Genomic DNA, 25532 nt, shown 5'->3' on the forward strand with positions numbered 1-25532 from the left:
GAGTCGGGAAGGAATTTTCCCCCTGGTATGGGGCAATTGGCATCTGCTTCATAAGGGTTTTTTGCCTTCCTCTGGATCAACACAGTAGGGACACAATATGTATATAGGTTGAACTTGATGGACTTTGGTCTTTTTTCAACCTTATGAACTATGTTACTATGTTACTATGAATTAGTAACGTTTCAGTAGTTGTGTAGTTATTACTTATTTGCACAGTAAAAGGAAAGTATTCTAGCACCAAATGTCTGTGTAGTAGTTGGTTAGGTCTGGGGGTCTAAGGATAATAACGGTCAAGAAGCTGAGGCTTTAGAAGGGTTGAAGAAACTGTTGGATGGGGCTAGATAGCCGCACCTTACGTAGTGTGTTTAGGGACCAGTAACATACAAGGAGGCCAGGGAAGGACTTGAGACAGAAATGTTGTTGTTTTTCTAATTCCATAAACTTTCTTGAGACAGATGCAGGCGTGTGAGGGGGTTGACGAAATCTTGGATAAAGTCACTAGTGGAATCACGGAGCAGGCCAGTTACGCTGTTAATAAACTGCGTCAGCTTACGGAGAAGCTGGAGTATAAAAGACAAGCCCTGAACTCCATCATTAACGCGCCAAAACCAGACAAAAAGGTAACGCTTGTTTCTATTTCCTCTGGGAGATTTAATTTAGAAGGTTTAAGTGACCGCTGTTCTGTATGTCGGACCCCAAGAAGACACAATTTCCCTAGTATTTTCAGGACCACCAGGAGTCGCTTACCTGAGGTCTCCATTGTCTGGGTTTTAATGTATTGGTATTTATTAGCCATCTGGCATGTGACATTTGAAACTCCTGGCGTATGTTTAGTCAGCAGATAAAATGTTTGTTTTGTGTGCTACGATGTCTGTTCTACAGGTGATGTGTAAAGCGTGCCACTCGTTTTACGTGTGTGTAAGTACCGGCTTAGTTATTGGATTGGAATAATCTGTAAAAGAAGATGCTGGGAAATTCAAAAGACTTATTACACCGGCTGCTATGGAAACCACAAGAGTGAGGCCTGCTAACGAAAAACATAATTATGCAATTAGAAAAGAAGGTGTTTCCATAGTTATCCTTTCAGTAGATCCGTTCCCTTTGCTCTTGGTCACATTCCATGAAATCCTTTCTTCCTAATTAACAAATATGTGAGAAAGAAGAGGCCTTTATTTATTCCCGTACCCGGGCTGTGAATATATATTTGTAGCTGACTTTGTGTGTATGAATAATTAAAGCTAGATACTCCTTTGTCAGCTGCAAACACATGCTAAACATGGATGGATTTCTCAGTAACGTTATCTAATTCAGTGCCAAGTTCAGCCGAGGTCCACCATGAGTCCCGTGTTCATAACATGTATTCTTACACACACGCGTGCTCTTCATCAACCCGGAGAAGGTCCTACTGCTTTAGTTATAGAAGCATTCGAACATAAATTGCCGGTTATATCTGAATCATGTAAGCGTATATTCCCCTTTTACTGATTTATCTTATTTAGTGTCAATTTAGTGTACATTGAGGTTCTGTGGCCCCAAAGTGGTTAAAGTCCCCCGATTAGCCCAGATATCTCGCTCCATTATCTGGTGTTATTCCACAAGCCACCGTAACAAGGTCAGAGTGACCTGGAAATATACAGAGATGTTTTTCTTCATTGCCAGGCTATTTTATTTCTTACTGGAAGTTGCTTTCATGTGATTTTCCTTGAAGTGATTTTCACGACAAGCTCTTGGTAATCACTCTTTGGTAAATTGACATGTTACTCTATGGCTGACAAGTCCCCGCTGGTAGGATTTTTAAATCTTGTTTAAACTTCAGATAATAATTACACGTGGTATAATTGGCACTATTGTGTGTGTGTGTGTGTGTGTGTGTCCCGTTCAGCAGATGTATCACCGTGGCAGCGTTTATTGTGCTGATAAGATAAACATTGGTGGTGTTGAAAGTTAATGGGTCAAACCCGTCATTTTTCACCGTGACAGATTGTTTCGAAACTGAAGGATGAAATTGCCCTGATGGAGAAGGAGCAAAGCGATCTCGACCTACACATTTCCAGGACGGACTTGTGGTGTGAAAATCTTGGCTTGTGGCGCGCACTTATAAACATCAGCGAGGTGAGCCGGCAGTACGAGCGTGACGCTTAGAGCAAGATAACAGAGAGATGTATAACCCTTTAACCAGCCTATTGAGTAGTGGCCTCCTTGCTATGCGGCAGAGGGCCTGGGCCTATTCCCCTTGGCCAGAATACGCCACTGGCAGTATGCAAGCATTGCTATATTTGTTAATATTAAATGTGTTATGAGCAGGGATCGTTAACCCCCCGATGTATTGCCAACAAAATATTAGCCTGAGACAGACATTGAATTGAATTGTTTCATCTTTATATTCTTTGTTGGTGGCAGACGGGTTACCCTTCTGCTGTAGCGCTCTGTGCGCTGGCTTGAAAACGCGCGCCATTTGTGCAGATGGCATTTGGTGTTCACTTTGCATCCGCTCCACTAGTTCTTCCCTTTACTTTATTATACTTTAACCAAATTCAATTAGCCAGAGGGACCAAAACATCACCTTTATGAGTATTAAACAATCCTCTGAGCGGAGTTAATTACAAAAGAAACATTTAATTTAACTGCTCAACATAACTAGCATTTCTTGGCCCAGCCGTGTTTTCAGTGATTGGATTTGTTTCTTAAATTTCAGGTAGTTTTTCCTCAGGTATGGACGCAAGTTCAACTGTGATTGTGAATAAGACCATTTCTAGAGTACATTTAACGTTTGGGTCCATAACCACTTCCCTCTCCGAGCGGCATTAGATACATAAATGCCAACTTGGTATCATTGCCTCAAAAGCTTAGCAGTTTTTGAGATACAAAGAACTATTTTAATGGGGGCTTATTTCAGTGTAATACTGTACACCAGAGTAGCTCCAGAAGTCCATCCAGCGGTGCAGTAATTGATGTTCTCCTTGTATGAGGAAAAATACTGTCATGAATCAGGAATCGCCAGATAAAAAGCCCGTTGTCCCCACTTTCTATACATAAATGATCAGAAATTTCGATTTCTTGTCTGTGGTCTTTTTTTAGGTTTCGGAAGAGAATGGGGAGCAGATGCCGCTGTACTTTGTTTTGGTGAATTTACCGGACTCTGGAGATTGTGAAACCAAGAACTGGACGGTCCTGAGGAAGCTGAGTGAATTCCAGAATCTGCACAGGAAGCTCAGTGAGGTAGGAAGATAAATAAACGCGTCGCTTCTAGAACTAAAAATCTCCCTGAAGACACAGCTTGCTCGTATATACGTGACAGACACAAATCACTTGTACAGCAGGCACGTTCATTATGGAATGTCCTTAGAGGTGACTAGGATCTACTCTTTGCCAAATAAGTAAAAGCTTTAATGTAGACTGTTGAATTTTTGCTTTGCCGCGATTGCCATGTCACTTCATGTGTTTGGCTCTTATCACATATATCCTTGTGTGACTTGTTGACATGTTACTGAGGCTTTTTCCCCGGTGTTTATTATTGGAATTTGGTCATCAAAGGCATTCGGAGCAAAGATGGGTTGTTGTGGACATTTGACCTCACAGACCAATGGTCAGACCCTAAGAGAAAGGGAAAGACCAAAGGATCCCAATGTGTGTGAGAGGGCATATGATCGAAACGTTTAACTACATAAAAGGTTTAGTGAAGTACAGAGGGAGAGTTTATCTTGAAAAAGGAGAAATCGTAGAAGAGATTTAAGTGGGAAACAGATCTGGTGGGGTAGTAGAAGCAATATAAACATTGATGGGGTAGGCATATGAGTATACCCTGAACTGTCCTTCATTTCTCCTGACATGTGCAAATAACATTGTTTCCTATTGTTTCTCATTCATAGTGTTTCCCTTCATTGAAAAAAGTACAGTTGCCTTCTCTCAGCAAGCTTCCTTTCAAGTCCATAGACCAGAAATTCTTAGAAAAATCAAAGAACCAGTTAAATAAATTTTTGCAGGTAAGTCGCACAGTGTATGGGTTTATTTCCTTTAAATTCTTGAAAGCAGAATTCTACATTGCAACACTAGAGGGGTTATTGTATGTAAGAAATATTTCAATATATATATATATATATATATATATATAACTACAACGAACCCAAAAAAACCTTAGAGATTTAGGTGTCCAAGGATCATGTCTATCTGTGTGACCAGCGGCATTGGATATTCATGAGTACTTTTTGTGATTCACATGGATATTAAGAAAGTACTATAACTTGCATTAAACATTTCTTAGTTATGATTAAATTGATTAATTGCTGTGTATAATTTCCTGTATAAGATTACTGAGTGATAATTGTGTACTGGGAGAGCTGGCTTGCCAATGCAGCGGCAGAAATGGGACGGTACAGTCTAAACAATTTGCCCGTCTCTGAAAATAGGCAAGAGAACAGCACACGGGAAACTCTGGTGGAGAAACTGACAAACCCTGAAGTACTTTCAGGACGTGCCCTGTGCATTGTGATATCAGTGGGTGGGATCCTGCAGCTTTGCTTCACTTTTGTACTAATCATCAATTTTGTGAAAGTTACCCACCAGCAGGGAAAAATCCATCATTTTGTAACTCCTGCTAAAGTGATTTTTCAGTATGTCCGGTTCTCAGATGCCATGTCCTTTGCAGAAGCTGCTCTCCGACGAGAGGCTGTATCAGAGTGAAGTGCTTTACGCCTTTCTTAGTCCTTCTCCTGAACACCTCAAGGTCATTGATGTACAAGGCAAGAAATCGTCCTTTTCACTCTCTTCATTTTTGGAAAGACTTCCTGGAGATTTCTTTTCCCACCAGGAGGTAAGTGTCCTCTCATATTGTCTATAGTTAATGGGGCTATAGTAGTCCCAGGCGTTTGGGGGGCCCTAAGCACACAGCTTTCCAGCTGGGCAACTAGCTTCTAGGGGCTTCTAAAATATCTGCATCTTGCTCAGTGTCCATGTGGAAGGCTTCACAGTTAGCTGCAAGTTAAAATATATTATTAGTTATATATTATCATCCCTAAACTTGAATACTCCGGCTTTACAAACTCTTAAAATAACCAGCTGTTATTTGCCTTTGACAACTCCAGGAAGAAACCGAAGAGGACAGTGACCTTTCCGACTATGGAGATGACGTTGATGGGAAGAAAGATGCCTTGGCCGAACCTTGTTTCATGCTGATTGTAGAGATTTTTGAGCTTCGGGGCAGTAAGTGTCTTTTGTGTCAAACATTTTCCCTTTACTCAGAGGCAGGAGTATGTGAATGCGTTGTTCACATTTTCATTTCAGATTTCTGTATGTTTTCATATTTGACTGTGTCTTCTAGTTGATACGTCTTTGTGATGTAATGTCATACAGATTAAAATAATGTTAATTTCTCCTGGAAAAAGCCAACAATGTATTTATAGTTGCTCCTGACCAACCTATCTGTTTCCTTTCGCTATGGTAAAAAAAAAACTGCGGCAATGATTGTTGAGACTGGGGGTGGCCCAGTTGTTCAGCCAGTGATTGCCAAAGAACCTGCAGTTGTAATGGCATTAAAGGGAGGAGGCAAACAGATTATAAAATCCATCTTTACGGTTGCCCTGTTTCTTTTAAACGATCAGAGCTGTCTTAGTACTAGCTTTAGAAATGCCACTAATTTATTTCCCCAGTGGCTGCTCCTTGACTTCTGTTGGCACCGCCAGATCTGTTGAGGAAGCATGCAGACATTGGGCAACCAGCGCATTGTTCCCTAGCAGAAACATTCAGGAACTAACATGCCATCAAATAATTTTTTCGGTGTCTGTTTTTCACTAGACAACACTCTTCCTACAAAGAAAGTCCCATACAGTCAAGAGGCAAACACAGGGCAGCGAGACAGACAGAGGCGAGTGTTTGCTCAGAGCCAAGAGCAACTCAAACACAGACAGGCACATACATCAGAATTCCAGTGGCCAGTGGCAGCTTTACTCACCGAAATATATTTTAAGGCCCTTTTTAACAATTCATACATGACAGTGACATAAAGGTGTTATCATGTACATACACATAACAAGGTTGCTAACCTCCTGTGTTTTGTCATAGTGTTTAAATGGGTGAGGAAGACTTTGATTGCACTTGTGCAAATAACCTTTGGAAGGACCATTAACAAGTAAGTATTAATCTATTTTAATTAGGCTTTTAGTCATTGGGCTAGCTAGATGACGTTCTGTGTGAGTACTGCTGAAGGGACATCTTATCAATACTCACATTAAAATAAAATACAATATGTGCAGCACGGAAATATAGTAGAATGACATTGACTTTACAATGTGCTAACCAAACGGGCAACAAATGTGCAGATCAAGGTATTTAATCTTTTGTGATTATAGAAGGGTCCCTTGATGTTTATTTTTATTAAAAACATGGCTTCCATATGTGAACCAAACTCTGCAGGGATCCTTGTGATGACCAACGCAGCTTTGTGAATGTATGCATTTTGTGATGGAGTGTGTGACAGAACTGTCCATCACTGGGGCCCCTGGAGAGGACTGAAAGCAAGCCTGCTACCCGCAGATTATGGACCCTGTCTCCCTGCCCTGGCGAGTGGGACTGTTGTCCTCGTCTGGGACCCAAACTCCCCAGTCTCTAAGTGCACCCCAGGACTGGTTAGTGGGACAGGTGCCCTTTGCCAGCCCGCTGCATCCACAACTCCAGGAGCGACGGAGCTGTGCTCCCCGACTGAACTGGATGCAGACCCGGTTGGGGTCTGGCCCCAGTTCAGTCTTCTTTTTAAAAGAGGAGATATGTGACAGAATGAGCTGTCATACAGGGGCCCAAGGTACTCAGAGATGGCTCCAGCCTGGCTGCCAAACAGGCAGGAACTCCATTGTTAAACTAATCCCATTAACAGGATGGCTACCAGGGGGATATTCAGTAGCTAAAGGGGATTAAAGGTTGGGTTGTCTACCTGTTTATCAATGTTAATTTATGTTAATGAAGTTCTGTGGCTATATCAGTCTATGTTTTACAACAATAAACTGTTCCTTCCTGCTGTACTCAATTCAAGGTAGTTGTGTGTCTACTTATTGGGTACACATAGCAGGGTTCCAAGCTGCGCATGCTGGCTGGTGCTGGAAGGGATTCCGGGGACAAGAGGAGGATACATGTGGGTGATCTCTGGGAGTTACTACAGCTCTCTTGGTGAACCCGTTACACATTTTTTATATAAATATATCCTGTCTGAATATGGGTTTTGATCAGTGGACACGTCACAGCCTGGGAATACGTTTTGTTTAGGGGTTATATTTCCGTACGGTGTGTAGTAAGCAACTTATGGAACCTGCTTTGCTTGCTTATGTGTACTTTTGTAGTGATGGGAAGCAATTCTTTCTTTGCAGACAAATCCGTGACACAGTCAATTGGATTTTCAGCGAGCAGATGCTGGTTTACTATATCAATGTGTTCCGAGATGCTTTTTGGCCAAATGGAAAATTAGCACCTCCGAAAACATCAAGAACAGAGCTGCAATGTCAGGAAACAAAACAGAGAGCACAGCAAAAATTACTTGAAAACATTCCAGGTGGGCTAAACCGTAAATCACAATGTGTTTTGAGGGGCATTGCTGGCCTCTGTTAATGCTAAGCTTTTAAATTTAAAGCCATATATACATTTAAAGCAAAACGGGCTAAAAGCTCAGAGACCAAAGCTTATATTATATATTATATATAGTATTATTATCTGTTCCAGATGCACTTCAGAATCTTGTTGGACAGCAGAATGCTCGTCACGGTATAATTAAAATATTTAATGTACTCCAGGAAAACAGGGCAAATAAGCATCTCCTGTATGTAAGTAGATCATTTTTACTATTTTGTGATTAATCCGTGTTCAGTGGGTACCAAACATCCAGACATCGCTTTGCTACCTTTCACTTGAACAGACAAAAGAAATTAGATTATTATTAGCATAAGGAGTTCCAAAGCCAGGTAGCTCGGTATCCAATATACTTTCTGTTATTAAAAACAAGTATTTTGTATTTTATCCTCCTCTGTTAATGTAGTTTTTATTACTGTTCCACCTGCCGTGGAATGTGCTCAAATCAAATTGCCGTTTACATTTACTGCTGTTGTACCATGTTCTCTTTGATATAGCAGCATTTAATGAGAACGTGGAAAGGTGCTGTTCCGCATAGACATTTTTCCCAAGTTTCCTAGATTCTTATATTATTTACTGCAATGTTATGCCGTTTGCTGGCATTTCAGTGGCGCCTCTTAATCCTGTCTGGCTGCACTGCTCTGCCTGCCAATCTTTGACATCACAGTAGGGGTAATGTCTTTTAAGACCTTTTTAGTTTAAAGTTACTTCACTCCCATCACACAAAAACACCCCACTCAAGCATTGTAACTCACTCCCCATCTCTGGCCGTTACTGTTTATTAGGATGAGTAAAGCTTTGCTGTTTTACATGCATGAGAGTTAATGGTAGTTAATGTAGGTGGTCCGACTGCTGTCATGTGATACATAAAGAGGATGGCTTTGGAGGAATGACAGGACTCTGTTTCTAAGCAACTGTAGTATTAATAAGAAAAACAAAGTGGAAGATCTTCACGGTGCAACGTGTGATATTTTTAGAGGTTCCCTAAGGGGAACAGAACCAAAGCGATGTGCGGCCTCAGGCTAGAAACCATCATCAGCCACGTTTCTCCGCGATCCTAGAGCTTTATGGCAGTGGTACTTGAGTAATGAATACCATGTAATGCGTGACGCATGCTCATCACAGTCCCCGTGATCTTCATTCTGCTTTCTTTCATACCCAGGTGCTGATGGAACTGCTGGTAGTGGAACTCTGCCCCGAACTAAGGACTCATTTAGAACATGTTAAAGTTGGACCAGTTTGTGATGCAACAAAGTGAAGCGCTACTACTGTCTGTGTAATCATAGACGTGTAAATTATATTCCTCTTTTCCAGAGGGCTCGCTGAAGACTACTTATCCCTCACCCATCTTTCTCGTTATGTTCCGTCACATTTCGGGTCGGAAGGGAGCAGTTGCTGTAGTACACGTAGAAATAAAAGAAAAATAATGCTGCATTACCCGTTTTATTTAAAGAAAACAATTGTTGGTTGACTTTCTCTAGATTATGAACTGAAATGCTAATGTACTGTACGTTGTCAGAAACGGGAATACATTTTAACCTTCTCAGTGCTGATGGAAACCGTTTGAATCCTGGATGGATGGGATACCGAAGGCTGTTTATGTGATAGAGACAGCTGAATGTTGTACGGTTCCATCTTCTCATCGAGGATATGTAACATTCCTTTATTTTCCCCTGTGTTTTGAAGAATGTTTTGTGCAATATTTTCTGTAATGATATTGTGAATATTTTATTCTTTATTGCTTTTATTTTTACCAAAGACCGACCGTTATTTAAAATATTTGTAAGCAATAAATAAAAAATAAAAAAAAGATTTAATGTAAAGGCTGTGATTCAAAATGTTAACTCTATTATATTACTAAACCACAATATTGGGCTTTTCATTACCGCAAGATGTCGGCATTTAAAATAAGACAAGCCTGTTGGTTGCCTAAAGTTTCCCAATGAAGCCTTCTGTGTCCTCCCAGGAGACTAACAAATGAAGTTGTCTTTGGAGCGGACGTGTCTGTCAGAGGATCTTTTAGAGTAAGAACGCTGGAATGACAGCGCAATCTAGTAAATACTGTATATTGTGTCTCTTCGGCTGGACAGAATAATGATGTTCACTGTGAAGCTATAATAGAGGCTTTATAAGATGGTCCACTAAGCTATCATTGTTTTTACCGTACCAGCAGTGTACAGAGCTGAGGAATGGTAAATAATATAACAGTATGCCGACAATGCAGCGTGCGGTTTATTTCTCCCTGCAACTTAGAGGTTAATGGTCAAGTTCAATTACATTCTTTAGATACAGAAGAACAACTGCCACACACAATGAAAATCAAAGCAGATGAATCGAGATGTAGACGACTGGTGATTTACCCTACCCGCTAACTATTAATTCTGGGCACTAGTTCCAGGCAAATGAATAAAGCCAACGGTACCTTTTCACCACAAGGAAGAGCTGCTACAGCGGGCATGTCTGTAACATAAGAGAGGACATGCTATTGCTAGTCTCTTGTGTTTAATGTATATAAATGCATATATATATATATATACATATAAACAACTATGATAGCTAGACCAATATGGCTATATAGATTTTTCTTTTAGCCTCGTCATTGCATTGAACATAAACCCGGTCATATGATGCAGATGCACAGAAAACTATTACTTAAATCATAAAAAAATCATATATTGTGCATGAATTAGTTGCTTTTTAGAATGAACGCTGTGTTGTAAATAAAGGTACTCATGGATGTAATTAAAACTTGCTTTTAATTCCAAGGGTATCCACATATTTGGGCAAACAGTGAGATGTCACCATGTTAACAGAGCTTTAAAGAACAAATGGTGTGAATACTATGTAGATGAACTGAGATGTAGATTCATTCCCACGTCAGGCCTGGATTTGAAGTTAGATTCTTCCATAGATGAGTTCCAAGTGCAGATCTGCAGCTACATTGATATCCAGGCGGCAAGCCTAGATACACAAGTAAATGTAAGAAGTGGTAAGTAGCAGCAAGTATGTATCACGCCAACCAGATAACACAGCAAATCAGGCACCGAACATCATATGGCTTCTGAGGATTGTGGCCCAAGTACTTCTCAGATTCTCTTTATACCAAGTACTGAGGTTATGTCTTTAGCTCACAAAATAGACAAAATGCTTACATTATCCTAGAATGGATATTAAAATATATCCAATAAATGTCCAAGTCCCATAAAGAAATACTGTCAGTATTAGAGACATATAATGTGTCAGCAGAGAGGAACCATTCAGCCCATCTACAGTCATGGCCAAACGTTTTGAGACTGACACTAGTATTGGTCTTCACAAAGTTTGCTGCTTCAGTGTTCTTAGATATTTTTGTCAGATGTTACTATGGTATGAAGTATAATTACAAGCATTTCATAAGTGTCAAAGGCTTTTATTGACAATTACATTAAATTTATGCAAAGCGTTGTTCCTTCTTTTTCACGACCTCTGCAATCCACCCTGGCATGATGTGAATTAATTGACAATTGATTGCAATCCCTCTGATCACTCTTCATAGCATTCTGGAGTATATGCAAATTGCCATCATCTAAACTGAGGCAGCACACTTTGCAAATTAATATTTGTGTCATTCTCAAAACTTTTGGCCATGACTGTACTACCCATTCATCTGCCTAATTTCTGAATACCTTTATCAATCAAACTCCTTCACTGTATTAACTCTTTAGCATTTCTGCTTGAAGGCTTTTCCATGCCTCCACCACCCTCTCCATAAACTAAAGCCATACTGTAGCTTACCTTGGCATAATATTTCATGGCAGCGGCTGTATCTTGTTTTATGCCTAACCCAAGCTGAAGGCAGCGGGCCAAATAGAAAGTGGCCATGGCAACTCCTTTGGCCGTGAATGTGGGAAGGCAATCTGTAGCCTGTGCTAGGAGCTCTATGTTGTCATATGGTATGATCCTATCGGATAAAGTACAAACATTACATTAGAACAACATTATATCAGAAGTTAATATACACAGCGCTGTGTAGCAGGTCACCACAATACCCACTGCATACTGTATTTATGGGGAGGGTCACTGTCCTAGGCTAATGCCCAAACCTTGCATGCAACAGGGGTCCTTCACTAGTCTACTTTGTGCAGATCACTAGCAAAGGATGACAAATACTGGCGCTCCACATGTGCTCACCCAGAAGTATTACTACGGAGATGCACGTATGTAGGATTACTGGGCTGGTTTAAGGGGAGATCATTGAGTAAGAGCTCCAGTGTATGATGGAGGCTCATCGTCTAGATTAAGGGCTTAGCGGCTGCATCCCTTTGGACTGATCAGTCTTGGCCAGGACATACTACTTCAATCAAATCTATGACCGGATGAAAAGTGTTGAACCGGGTAGCACACGCAGTTTGATCTATATGGTGCTAGAACGTTTTTATAAGTAACACTTAGTTCTTCGGTTTTTTAATGCCTCTGGTGCTCACCCACAAACCAGTATCTACTGAACGAACTTCAAGCACAAACAATATGCTACCTACAATCAATGATTGATCGAATCAACAGTAAACCCAATGGGCAAATACTTCTGGGCCCTCCTTGTTTTTCTCCCTTTTGCAATCCAGTATGATTTACTAAGCATATTAGATTTACTAAGCGGAACTGCGTTACATCTTTGTCATTTCACAGTCTGGATCTCCTTAAAGTTTGAATCTTTAAAGAATTATCTGCCATTAAATGCTATGTTTCTAGAACTTAGTTAAATATATTTAGTAAAACTTGTACTTTCTGATTTTTTTCGTCTTGTTTTCACAAAAGTTTGGTTAAATAGGACTATTATTCCCTCTATTCTGTCTCCTCCACCACTCTTACAAAACGTTGCTGGTGCTGGAGTCACGTCTTTTCTACCACCAAGGAGGACTACTCATTCAGATCTTAAGAACAAGAAGCCTGTCCCTGCAGTACTTATTTTATTCCATAAGCACCATTACAAAGCTTCCTCTGTACGGGAAAAGTAAGTTGGGCCACTTGCTTCAGTCACCTCCGGCGTTGTCCAAGGTGCTGAATAACAGTTTACCGGTATTGGATTACTGTGGTTGGAGTGGCAACTAACTGTAAATTTTTATAATGATTTTAATTTAACAAATAAAATGTAGTTTCTGCTTCCTATGATGTCACAGTGGCATAAAGTTTTTGTTGTTAAAACGGAATCATTTTCTCTCTGCTGATCAGCTGGAGGTGCTGCTTTGTGTGATCAGCATGCCTCCAGCTAGCCAACATTACAGATCATTTCTGGAATTATACACAGTTGTTTTTAAAGATTTGTCAATTCTCCAGCAGCCTGGCTCAGAAAATGCTAAATGCAAATCAAACTGTATAGGGAGCATCCAGTGAGTAACCACGGTAACAAAATATAAAGTACAATACGTAAAATGAACTTCTTTGTCATTATAACCGTTATTGGAAGTTGGCCGGAGGATACATTATTAACTCTCGGAGAGGGAGGCAGTAAAATATATTCCTTAGTAAGAACTCTTTAGGTTTTCTGTTACATTTTGCCCTTAATGTGATATCGATCCAGTTATCCAGTCCTTCCCTGACCATAAAAAGCTTTCATGGTTTCCAGGCTCTCGGGCAAACATTTTTTTTTTAACCAACTGTGAGATAGTGGGTAGTGATGAGCAGTGTTCCCTCTAAGCTGTGCGCTTGTGCGCGCGCACATAGCTTTCAGAGGGAGCGCAAATGGACAAAAATTGTGCGCACAACCAGTAGCGTACCGAAGGGGGGGCGGTCCGCTACCGGTTGTGTGCACAGCACCTCTCCAGAGACGGACAGTAATGTCTGCCGCTAGTGGAGCAAGCTCGGTTGGGTAGATCAAGGATCTCCCTCCAACCGGCTTAAAATCAATCAAGGGAGCGAAAGGTCTGTTAATACAGACCTCCGATCCTGCTCCCTTGCGATGCGCGCGGCAACTGATGCCGTGCGTCGGGATTTGATGTCAGAACCCGGCACACAGCACTGAAGCCACGCCCACCAGGGCCGGCCTTAGGGGTGTGCGACATGGTAGCAGGGGCGCCTGCCCGGGAATTAAAACATCGGGGTTTTTTTTGTTTGTTTGTTTTTTTAAACTTTATTTAACATAATTACTCTCCGTGACTCCGTTGCGGTTCCGGCATCTCATGTTGAGTGCCGGACTATTCCGGCGCTCAACATGAAATGCCGGCACCGCGGCAGAGCGAGAAGATGGATGCCTCCCGCTCTCCGGCAACAAGGTAAGGGGGGGGGGTGTAGTTTGAAGGGGCAGAGGGGGGGGTTAGTTTGAAGGGGCAGAGGGGGGGTGTAGTTTGCAGGGGCAGGGGGGTGTAGTTTGAAGGGGCAGAGGGGGGTTTAGTTTGAAGGGGCAGAGGGGGGGTGTAGTTTGCAGGGGCAGGGGGGTGTAGTTTGAAGGGACAGAGGGGGGGTGAAGTTTGAAGGGGAAGAGGGGGGTATAGTTTGAAGGGGCAGGGGGGGTATAGTTTGAAGGGGCAGGGGGGGTTTAGTTTGAAGGGGCAGGGGGGGTATAGTTTGAAGGGGCAGGGGGGTGTAGTTTGAAGGGGCAGGGGGGTGTAGTTTGAAGGGGCAGAGGGGGGGTAGTTTGAAGGAGCAGAGAGGGGGGTTAGTTTGAAGGGGCAGAGGGGGGGTAGTGAGGGGGGGCGCCAGAGGAGTAGTCCGCACAGGGCACCACAACGCCTAAGGCCGTCTTTACTGCACCAGAAGGAGAGGAAGGAGAGGACATAGAAGAGGAAGAAGGAAGAGGAGGTGACAGAGACAGAGAAAAGGTAGGAAAACATTCTGTGAGAGTGAATTAGTAAGTGTGTGAGAGTGATGGGTGTTAAGCTGTAGTGTGTGTGTGTGATAGCATGGATGTGTAAGTGTGTGGGGGGGGGGATAGCATGGCATAGGGAGACTGTAATCATATTCCTATCATCTTCAGGTTCCAGCATGTACTGGCTGCCTGGGCATGATAGGAGTGAGATTGCTGGTAGCAATTATATATTTTTTGTTCAATTTTGGTGTTAATCACACCTTTATTAAAAGTAAGTAACACACCAAAAATGGACAGAAAAATTCGATAATATTAATTTATATATATATATATATATATATATATATAATTGCTAACAGCAATCCCACTCCTATCATGCCCAAGCAACAAGTGTTTTTTTTGTTTTTAAATGTGTGTGGGGGGGTCATTTTCAGTTTCAGTCAAGTGAATGCTAAATTTTCAGGTCCAGAATTTTCATTTTGGTGCATCCCTATATAGATATATATAGTATATATATAGTGTGTGTATATATATAGATACTAGGCCAGACACTAAAGTGGTAGGCCTACACCACATCAATGTTTGGCTTAGTATATAGTGATTGGGGTTATGCTGCAATATTGTCAATGTCTGGCTTGTACCATGGTCAATGTGTGCCTCTCTATATAGTGATAGGTGTTATGCTGTACCACCGTCAGTGTGTGCCTCAGTATATAGTGATAGATGTTCTGCTGTACCACTGTCAGTGTTTGCCTCAGTATATAGTGATAGGTGTTATGTTGTACCACTGTCAATGTCTGCCTCAGTATATAATGATAGCAGTTATGCTGTACCACCGTCAATGTTTGCCTCAGTATATAATGATAGCAGTTATGCTGTAACACCGTCAATGTCTGCCTCAGTATATAGTGATAGGTGTTATGTTGTACCACCGTCAATGTCTGCCTCAGTATATAGTGATAGGTGTTATGTTGTACCACCTTCAATGTCTGCCTTAGTAAATAATGATAACAGTTATGCTGTACCCCTGTCAATGTTTGCCTAACGATAGAAGCTATGCAGTTTTAAAGTGTGTGTGTGTGTGGGGGTCCCACGTACAGGATCCGCCCCAGGTGCCAAATACTGTAGGTACGCCCCTGCGCTCAACAGTTTTTCCCAATTTTTTTTTTATCCTTTATGCGGCCTGGAGCCTCCGCTCGTGATCCGCTCATAATTTACTTATGCAGTGAGAATTTCACCTTTAAAAAAACATTACAGTAAGTAATACTGTTGTGTAACTAATACTACATTATCGCACTATAATGTAGTGTTATTAACCATGAGCGAGTACCAAAAATATAGAATAACAATTTAAATGTAACGTTTGCAGAAGCATATTGTATGCACAAAATTTTGGCTCTGGGAAAATTTTTGCACAAGAGAAATTTTCTGCGCACACCACCTAAGAAAAATTAGAGGGAACATTGGTGATGAGTATAATTCTTGCTAGGACCCCCTTTGTAGTGGTCTCCTGTACACACCCGCTCACCATGGAAATTGCAATGTATTTAAATGTTATTTGAATTGTTAAATAATTGTGGTGAGAAACGTGATTCCATCACACAAGAGATATCCAGGAGGAGTTACGCAGGACTGTTGGACAGGAGTCGCACCAGAGGTTATAGAATCTGTAGCTGCCGCACTGCCGGACTAATTAGCAACCACTAGGGATACAGCTCTGCCCTGTCCAGATGGGGTTAATGAGATTTTCAGGTGTATTCATCTCTATTTTAGTTTAGTTTATAGAGTTTATCAGCTAGTAGGGTCCCAGTAACCCCATCCCTTCTCTGTTACTCTGTGGAGCCAATATTTGTATTTTGTGTTTTCATCCCATGTACTTAATTCAAGACTGAAAGAGTGGCTTACTCAAATCTCATAGGTCAAGACTGAATGGGGCTGAAGTGGCGTACTCAAATTTCATAGGTCAAGACTGACAGGGGCGGAAGTGTCTTACTCAAATCTTATAGGTCAAGACTGAAAGGGGCCGAAGTGTCTTACTCAAATCTCATAGGTCAAGACTTAAAGGGACAGACTCGTAAAGCTCAGACTGTTGGTCCATACTAAACAACGGTTGCTGCAATAATGCTTTGGGATTTGGGACTTTCCTAACAGTGGCAGGTGGAGCCAGAAATTCATGTTAAGAATGACAACTCAAAAGTTTAAAAAATAATAAAACTAACGAGGTGCGTTAAGAGGGCATATGCTGCATGTGTGCGGTTACTGTTCGCATAATTTTGGCACAGCGAACATGACAGAAGGAATCATTAGCAAACATATGGGTTTGTGGCACATAGGCTAGTCACTAGGGTGCGAAAAACCCTGATAATAAAGCGGTTATAAAAACAATTTCACTATTTTATGTCAGCGCTTCTGCTCTCTATCATTACAGATGGGGTCGATGCCTGTCAGGCTCTCTAACGTTACGTATGTACTAATGTTACGCGTGTACAGAGCATCTGACTCTGCTGATCGTATCTAAACATGAAATAGTGTATGTGCACATAAATCTGTATTTTGCCTTTAATACCTGATATTACACAAGGAACAAGCCGTGTTCTTACTTTTTGGCTAGCTCAGCAGCAGTTGTATAAAGTTTCCGGTGATAGTAGTAGCTGACCAGATGTCCATGCGCGTATGCATTTCCACGCTCGGCGGCTTCCTTCAGACACTCCATGGCAGATTGCAAATCCTTCTTCACACCCAGTCCGTTGAGATACATCACACCGAGAGCACCCTGAGACTCCAAACTTCCGTTAGCACAAGCTTCTGAATGCCAGAAAAAGGCCTGAAACAGCGCAGGCCACGGGAAAAAAACACAAACTCAAGTAAAGAAATTCAACCTGAAACTGATCAAGTAATAAATCCTGAAGCCAGGACATGGCGTACAAGATGCATGATTTTACGCGGCAAGGAGAATCCCATCCGCTGCACAACCCCAAAAAAGTAAATATGTCACCGACCACTCAATTCTTTTAACTGGGTTTGTTGTGTATTTATGGGGTTTATTAACTAAATGGGTAGTTTGCAGGGAGTTGTGGTTTCAATTTTCTTAGTTCCCTGTTTATTATGAAGAGCCAACACTGGTAACTTATTCCAGTGTGACAGTTTGAGCTGGCCCTGTCTCATGTATAATTCAATGTGTAAGGAGATTTTAATGTAACGTCTATTGTACAGGCCCCAAAGCTCTTCCTGTAGCTGAAGCTCGCTATACACTAATGTATAGGGAAGTCAAGGAGCTGAAACATTAGGAGACAGAACACTCTGTGTTTATAGTCCGCTCCCAGTTTAATGCGTCATAACTAAAGACAAAATAAAATGTAACATTAATATGCAATTCATAAAAATTGTGACCATATGTGACATTAGCACTGTGCAGTTACTATACCTAACCTTGCATTATAATACAATTTTAGGAGCCACGAAGGTATTAAACATCACAGATAGCATGCGAACGTCTATAAGGAACAGGTAGTGTCTTTGGATTGCGGTGAGCATTGTCGCCATCCACTGGTGAATTCACTAATGACACGTTCTGCGGGCTGCACAAAAGCAGTGACCGCGGCAAACCACTTGATAAATATAAACCAGTAACTTGTAATGTAATACCAGTTAGTCTCCGCATGCTTGGCAGCCATTATTACTCGGCATCTTTATGAAGACATTTGTCTTTAGCACTGGGAAGGAGGAGAAGAAGCCAGGTATTTTTTTAATCAAAGTAAATTTAGATTCCAGTTTGAGACATATCATAATTTCTAAGAATCTGATGGCTATCGTTATAAATACTCTCAAACGCCCGCATATTGGAAGTTACGTGTCCTTCGTGACTCTTAGCTCTCGTTAGGTTTGCCGCTTCTACTCATCATAAAATTAAATTGAAATAAAAACAGCCAAGCGGATTCACAAAGCTTTGCCTGTTAACCTTCCTATAAAATCAAATGAAAGCACAGGTACTGCTGTAATCTGAATTAGTGATTGATCATAAATGCAATTTATGATGTACAATAATCTGTCTCCATGTCCCAAGCAATCTAATGGTCCTCTTTACTATCAATTCCGTCTGCTGAATTGCACCGGATAAATGATATTCTAAATTACTGAGCCGAAAAGGCTGTGATCACTTCTTAGAATGCCAGGGCATGAATGACCTCTATTTTAATTAGTTTAGCTTATCCATACAATGTAGCTGGGGTTCCAGAAGCACAGAAACAAACAGCAGAATGTTTGGCTTATATATGCCTCCAATGAGCAGGGTTAGTCTCTGAGCTGGACTCCCCCCTGCCAGCACAGCACGCAGGTCACCCATGGCATGAAGCACCACACAGCAGTGGCGATGTATTACGTGGATTCAAATGTTCAGCAGTGGCTCATCGAGCATTGGGAGGTTATCTTAAAGTAAGTATGGGATGAGTAAAAGCCACCCTGTACTCTGCAAAATCAAATGTATTTCACTGGGGGGGGGTTGGTAGATAAGTGCCCCCAGTAAAAGTGCTAGAGCTTAATACAGTGCAGACCAGGATCAATACGGTTTTTACAAGGCAGACAAGATGGGCTGAGTGGTTCTCTTTTGTGAGGTTAACATTGTGTATAATAAATTGCCTCATTGAGACAACCATAAAGCACATCGCTCTATATTTTACATACAATCAATTTGATTCATTTTCACTTGGCCTCAGAATAAAAATAATATAGCTATTTGAGCTGCTCATTATAAATGAAACAAGGGAAACCTTATTCTGTCACAAAATAACCAGCTCTGTGTTATAACCTTTTGCAGATCTTGGTTAGGAGGTTTTGTATAATACATTCCCAGCACACTCTGAGCCTTGATGCTTGCTTTGGGATTCCCATTGTCAGCAGCAAGAAGCCACCACCTGCGGAGACATAATATGATCATTCATTTACACGTACATCTACAAATTATACCTTAGAGAAAGGGTAGTAACAGGAGTTAATATGTAAAAAAAAAAAAAGATTTAGAAAAGGCAAACTAGAGGGGCCAAGTAATTCTTTTATGCTATCACCTCATCTACACACCTGGGAAAAGGTGTCACAATAGACATAGTTACCTTTCTGCATCCGTATCTGAATGAGGTACTCGATATCCTTCATAATACGCTCGTCCCAAATTGTATGCTGCAGCGTATTTTAAGTGTTTCGCTTTGGGGCTGTTAGATGCAACTATTCTCTTCATACATTCTATCCCTTTTTCCTGAGCAAGGAAACAAAATTGTTTAATAATTACAACTGAAACATGATATAACTCACCGCTCCGCACCCATATCTGAATGGTGTGCTTCATATCCTAAATAAAACGTGCGTACAAAAATTGAGCAAGAACAAGTGCAAGCTAAGTGGCTGACGTGGGGGTCGGGGGAAAGAGGCGAATGCATAGTGGGTTTCTGCAGATTGTTTCTTATGTTCCAACACCTTAGATCTTTAGGCACAATTTCTTCAGATGGGGAAATTCTATTATACTCATTTTGCTGTCATTTAAAATGTATAGATGTATAGATAAAAGTTATAAAGTGGGCTGTCTGGTTCTAGGGTGACGAGTAAAGAGAGAGACAAGCTAAGAGATGTGGTGAGAGAGGCAAAGGCATAAAGATTACGCAGACGTGAAGCATGGGACACAGATGCAAAAATAATAGAAAACTGAAAGAATTGCACCAAATGAGACAGAAGCACCGCATAGCACTCACTGGGTTTTCCTCGATTCCCAGGCCATCGTAATACATCACTCCAACCTGATACAGAGCCTGGTAGTCATTTTCCTTTACTTTCTCAAACTGTACTAATGCATCTTTATACCAACCCTGCAAAGAAAGAGACAAAATTAAGCTGTTTGCCTCCAACGTGAGGAATTCCTTGTCAATGCACGGCAGGAACATACTGTAAGTCCCAATGACTTTGATGACTGTGTTCGTTAATTCCGCATGTTAGCCAGGTGTTAGTATGTGTATGTGTTACCCGTTACATTTCACTGCTTGCAAAGTATGGAGTAGAGAGTCTGCGATTACAGCCCATGTCACTCAAACTGTTGCATGTCACTTCATGCTAGGCATTGGTACATACAGTATATATATATATTTATATATTTATATATATATATATATATATATATATATATATATATAATTGTTACAAGCAACATTATAAAAAATACATAGCCATCCATAGTGAACAAATACTTATTTATAGTCATACAGGAACAACTGATCTTGTTTGCTTACACTAGTTTTTAATGTGAATTGTGTCCATTTTACAAAAAAATACCTCTTATGACTAATAATCACACAATGGGTAAGATTTGGAATCACTGTAAAAAAGGCAAGGATATTAAAAAAAAAAGTTACCAAATTGATTGTGTTGCAGACCATATATAAGATTGCAAGCAGATCCCACTTTCCCTAAATATCAGCTTATCTTAATTCTAGTTGTGTCATACTCTGAATATGTTTTGCAAGAAGCGCTGCGTAAATTGTCAGTGCTATATAAATAATAATAATAATAAAAATGTAGAAAAGAAGACATTAAGTCTGAATTTTCAGTCTCTGTCATGTCATGCCTAGTATTATTTAAATCTCATACTAAAAAGTGACTGTGGCCAAAGAATAACATTGTAAAGCTGTATAGACGCCTCGTTATCCAGCTTAATACACATCACCATACAGGCAAACCCAGAAATAGCCCCATTATTTTTATACCACGGACTAAAGGTCAAAATTCTATTTATAAGAAAAGGAATTTTGAAAAATTGCCAAATATGATACAATCTTGATAGCAACCCACAAAATATTGCCTTATATAGCTTGGTATTTGACACTTTTTATCAGAATTAGTATGTGACCCTATGGATTTTTTTTACATGTCAAGATGTTCCTCATTCTAGAATAACATAGGAGGGATAGACCTGCCACATCTGCTTTTCCTCCCTCTCTATATAGTTACTTATTTTCTTACAATATAAACAAAATCTTAAGACTAGTATTTACCATAAGACTGGTCCGTGTAACAATATGAACCACACCAATGCCAATAAACAATATCTCCTTAATACGCCCCAGTGTTATGTTTAATTGCCCCATCGTCGTTAAAGGTTTAAGTTCTGGTAATCACGTAATGCATTATCGAGATAATGAGAGAACACAAGTCCAACCTCTTCAAAATATAGTTGCCCAAGAAGGAAATGTGCCTGGGGGTCTCCTTCCTGAATTTGTGTGTTAAGGTACCTTTCTGCTGTCTTCAATAATCCGTCACGATTGTAATCTAAGGAAAGACAAAAGTAGATTGACACGCTATACAAAATAAGGACACGGTTGTTTTGTATTTATTGTGTTGCGCCTTTCAGCCATAAGCTTAATGAATCTTCTGACCATGCAGCCATTTGTATCTGCACATTGCATTGCTATTGGATATTGCCATAGCACTGGTTTGTTTAACCTCAAGTTTTCATATGACAGAGCCGCAATATAAGAAATCCACCTCATAAATCAATATATAACACAAAGCTTACTGTAGTAATGGGGGTTGTTATTGGAAGCACATGGGAATTGTTGCTTTATGTCTATGGTATACCTGTAGAGGCAGATCTTTCCTCGCTCTGTGGGAAACCAGGCAGCTGATACACAGTATTCAAAATGTCCCCTTCTCGTGTCTTCGGCAGCGACTCCGAGCTCAGCTTCTTCATCTTTCACACTGGAAGTAAAGAATGAGGAGATCTCAATATGGATAACCGGTTGTGTCACATAATGGTTACGGTTTCTATAAGCATTCTAACCACATGATGACCCCTACACCAGCTTCCATATATTAATAAATTAGCCTTATATGTCGCATTTATTCCTGGGCAAGATGGAAAGAACTAAAGAAGAGATGCCTTGGATGGGGACAATATGGCCCTTAGACTTGTATCCTTCTTTCAGTTCTGCATATAGGAATATATATATATATAGCCAATTACATAATTATAGCCAATTATACGTCTTCACTTATAAAGAAAGCAATGTTAGACATATCTGGCTTTGCCATTAAAGGTGTCATTTTTATTCCACTTCTGCGGTTTCCATATTACAAAAGTTCCATGATTCCTGTCTGTTCTAATACGTTTAATTTGACCCAAAACCCGTTAATCTTGGCGTTGCGCCATAGACGCAACGCCAAGACCTCCAGCAGCTCAGACTACAGAAGATAGCTTTGCAGCATAGGAGTTGGAGTCTTGCAACTATTTGATTATATATATATATACAGTGGGTATAAAAAGTCTACACACCACTGTTAAGATGCCAGGTTCTTGTGATTTTAAAGAATGAGACAAAGATAAATCATGTCAGAACTTTTTTCACCTTTAATGTGACCTATAACGTGAACAATTCAATTACAAAACAAACTGAAATCTTTGAGGGGGGGACTCACTATATATATATATATATCAAATATATATCAAATAGCTGCAAGACTCTCTCTATACATATATGTAGCTGCAAGACTATATATATATATATATGTATATGTACAGACATATACACACACACACACATATATATATACACATTATACACACACATACATATATATATATACACATTATACACACACACACATATATATATATACACATTATACACACACACACACACACACACACACACATATATATATATATACACATTATACACACACACACACACACACATATATATATATATATATACACATTATACACACACACACACATATATATATATACACATTATACACACACATATATATATATATATATATATATATATATACACATTATACACACACACATATATATATATATACACACATTATACACCCACACACATATATATATTTGGAAAGTTTACCTTGGCACCTGTAGGGGAAATCATATATACCATAACTTAGCTGATTAGTAATTACGTCTGAACAGAGTAATCATCTTCTGAGGCCACGCAGCAGGACCCAGATATCTACCACATATTTGCCTGAAGATAATATACATTTATATCTCCTTTAGGCACACATATACCAAAACTGGAGGGTTTCTAGCAAGTGCCGCAAAACGCCTTTCTCCTTTAGCTTTGGTAACCAATGTTACCGTTGCCTAGCAACCCTGGACTCTAACGAATACGACGTGTCCCAAACGGGAAAAAACGTCGCCGTCATGGAGTGGCGGCGGCCATGTTCTTGGTTACTGTGTGCCCGAGCGGAGAGTGGTAAAAATTCATTAAGCTGTAGGGTCGGGACTCGCGAGCTAGGGCACAGCAGCTGGCAATTATAACATCTGGGGTGTGGTTTATATAAAGCTGTTACCCTTCCAGCCCGTTATTCGTATTTTCAACTTCAGAGTGACACGGAGTAGGTGCATGAATAAATGATGGGCAGAGATGGAGATCATTGCTCATTCTGTGCTCTCTATCCAGGTGCATTTATAATTGGTGTCTCTATCCAACCTCTGATGCTTCTCAAGAACACGTAAGTCTCATTTTGATTGCAGCATTAGATTTGTGTCTGTGTTGGTTTTCACAGGTGATAACAGATTTTATCCAAGATATTCCTGAAGATGAGTGGCGACTCTAGAAACAATATATAGGGGGGGCCCACAAGATACCACAGTCAAACTGGGGGGCATTAATAATTTCCACCATTAAATCAGACCACTGAAAAAACATATATATATATATATATATATATATATATCAGGGGCGGACTGGGCCGGGGGGCAGGGGGGCAATTGCCCCCCAGGCCGCCCTAAATCCGGGCCGGTGGGCCGGACGGACGAGCATTTGCGGCTGCGGCCGCAAAGTTAAAAACTAAGCGGCCGCGAGCAGGATTGAATGCGGCCGTCATGCGTACCTGGCGTGGGGGGGAGGGGGGCGGTCCGCCCCCGCTGCCGCTCATCTGAGGGGTGCCACCATGCCGGCACGCCTTCAGAAACGATGCGCGCGGCACAACATTGAAGCCACGCCCACCGTCTTCCGCGCTCAGTGCACCGGAAGGACAGGAAGAAGAAGAAGAAGAGGAGGAGGAGGAAAAGTGAGAGTGAAAGAAGAAAAGAAAAAGGAAAGAGTGGATTAGTAAGTGTGTGAGAGTGATGGGTGTTATGCTGAATGTAAGTGTGTGAGAGTGATGGGTGTTATGCTGAATGTAAGTGTGTGAGAGTTATGGGTGTTATGCTGAATGTAAGTGTGTGAGAGTGATGGGTGTTATGCTGAATGTAAGTGTGTGAGAGTGATGGGTGTTATGCTGAATGTTTGTGAATGAGGGTTTCAGATAGCATGGATGTGTAAGTGTTGGGGGATAGCTTGGCATAGGGAGTCCGTAATCACATTCCTTTCACGCCCAGATTCCAGCATGTAGTGGCTGCCTAGGCATGATAGGAGTGTGATTGCTGTAATAAATTATTTTTTGGTCCAACTTCGGTGTGTTAACACTTTTATTGGACAGAATAATTCAATGACAGTATTAATATATATATATATAATTGCAAACAGCAATCACACTCCTATCATGCTAAGTCAGCCAGCACATGCTAGAACCTGGGCATGATAGGATTGTGATTGTTGTTATATATATGTGTGTTTGTGTGTATATATATGTTAATATTGTTGTTGATTTTTTTGTCTAATTTTGGTGTTACTTTGAATAAAGTATTTTAAAGTTTTTTTTTTTTTTTTTTTTTTTCAGTTTTGGCCAAGTGAATGCTGAATTTTTAGTTTCAGTCCAGAATTTTCATTTCGGTGCATCCCTACTATATACTATGCCAGTCACTAAAGTGGTAAGCCTACACCACATCAATGTTTGGCTTAGTATATAGTGATAGGGGTTGTCAGTGTCTGGCTCAATGTATAGGCACACATTGACGGTGGTACCGCATAATCCCTAAGCATATAATGATAACAAATATGCTGTACCCCTGTCAATGTTTGCCTAACCATAGAAACTATGCAGTTTTAAAGTGTGTGTGTGTGGGGGGGGTGCCACATACAGGGTCTGCCACAGGTGCCAAATACTCTCGGTACCCCCCTGCATCATGCGGCTGTCAGACCCAATGGCCATGCCTCAGCTCCTCTTCCCACGTCTTAAAAGTGGTGGGATG

At 40.7% G+C, this 25532-nt stretch overlaps 2 protein-coding genes across 2 annotated transcripts in view; one reads left to right on the forward strand and one right to left on the reverse strand.

The window, feature by feature from the left end:
• The window catches only part of LOC149285573 (sorting nexin-25-like), a 65951-nt gene extending 57085 nt beyond the window's left edge, over positions 1-8866 (forward strand). The window contains exons 10-19 of the mRNA XM_089495176.1: positions 456-620; positions 1981-2112; positions 3079-3219; positions 3870-3983; positions 4646-4810; positions 5082-5199; positions 6058-6124; positions 7353-7534; positions 7702-7802; positions 8771-8866. Of these exons, the coding sequence (XP_089351302.1) occupies positions 456-620; positions 1981-2112; positions 3079-3219; positions 3870-3983; positions 4646-4810; positions 5082-5199; positions 6058-6124; positions 7353-7534; positions 7702-7802; positions 8771-8866 (1281 nt within the window). The remainder of the gene's footprint in view (positions 1-455; positions 621-1980; positions 2113-3078; positions 3220-3869; positions 3984-4645; positions 4811-5081; positions 5200-6057; positions 6125-7352; positions 7535-7701; positions 7803-8770) is intronic.
• Positions 8867-10503: 1637 nt separating this feature from the next.
• On the reverse strand, positions 10504-21686 carry LOC149285574 (LRP2-binding protein-like). Its single transcript, XM_089495206.1, has 7 exons — positions 21585-21686; positions 20128-20241; positions 19495-19637; positions 19194-19299; positions 16990-17213; positions 11383-11548; positions 10504-10569 (listed from the first exon to the last, which is right to left on the reverse strand). The coding sequence occupies exons 2-7, from the start codon at positions 20161-20163 to the stop codon at positions 10504-10506; spliced, it is 741 nt and encodes a 246-aa protein (XP_089351332.1). The 5' UTR covers positions 20164-20241; positions 21585-21686.
• Positions 21687-25532: the final 3846 nt, after the last annotated feature.

Source organism: Sceloporus occidentalis, unplaced genomic scaffold (genome assembly GCF_023333645.1).
Source record: "Sceloporus occidentalis isolate IW3139 unplaced genomic scaffold, rSceOcc1.0.p SCAF_77, whole genome shotgun sequence".
Lineage (NCBI taxonomy): Eukaryota > Metazoa > Chordata > Lepidosauria > Squamata > Phrynosomatidae > Sceloporus > Sceloporus occidentalis.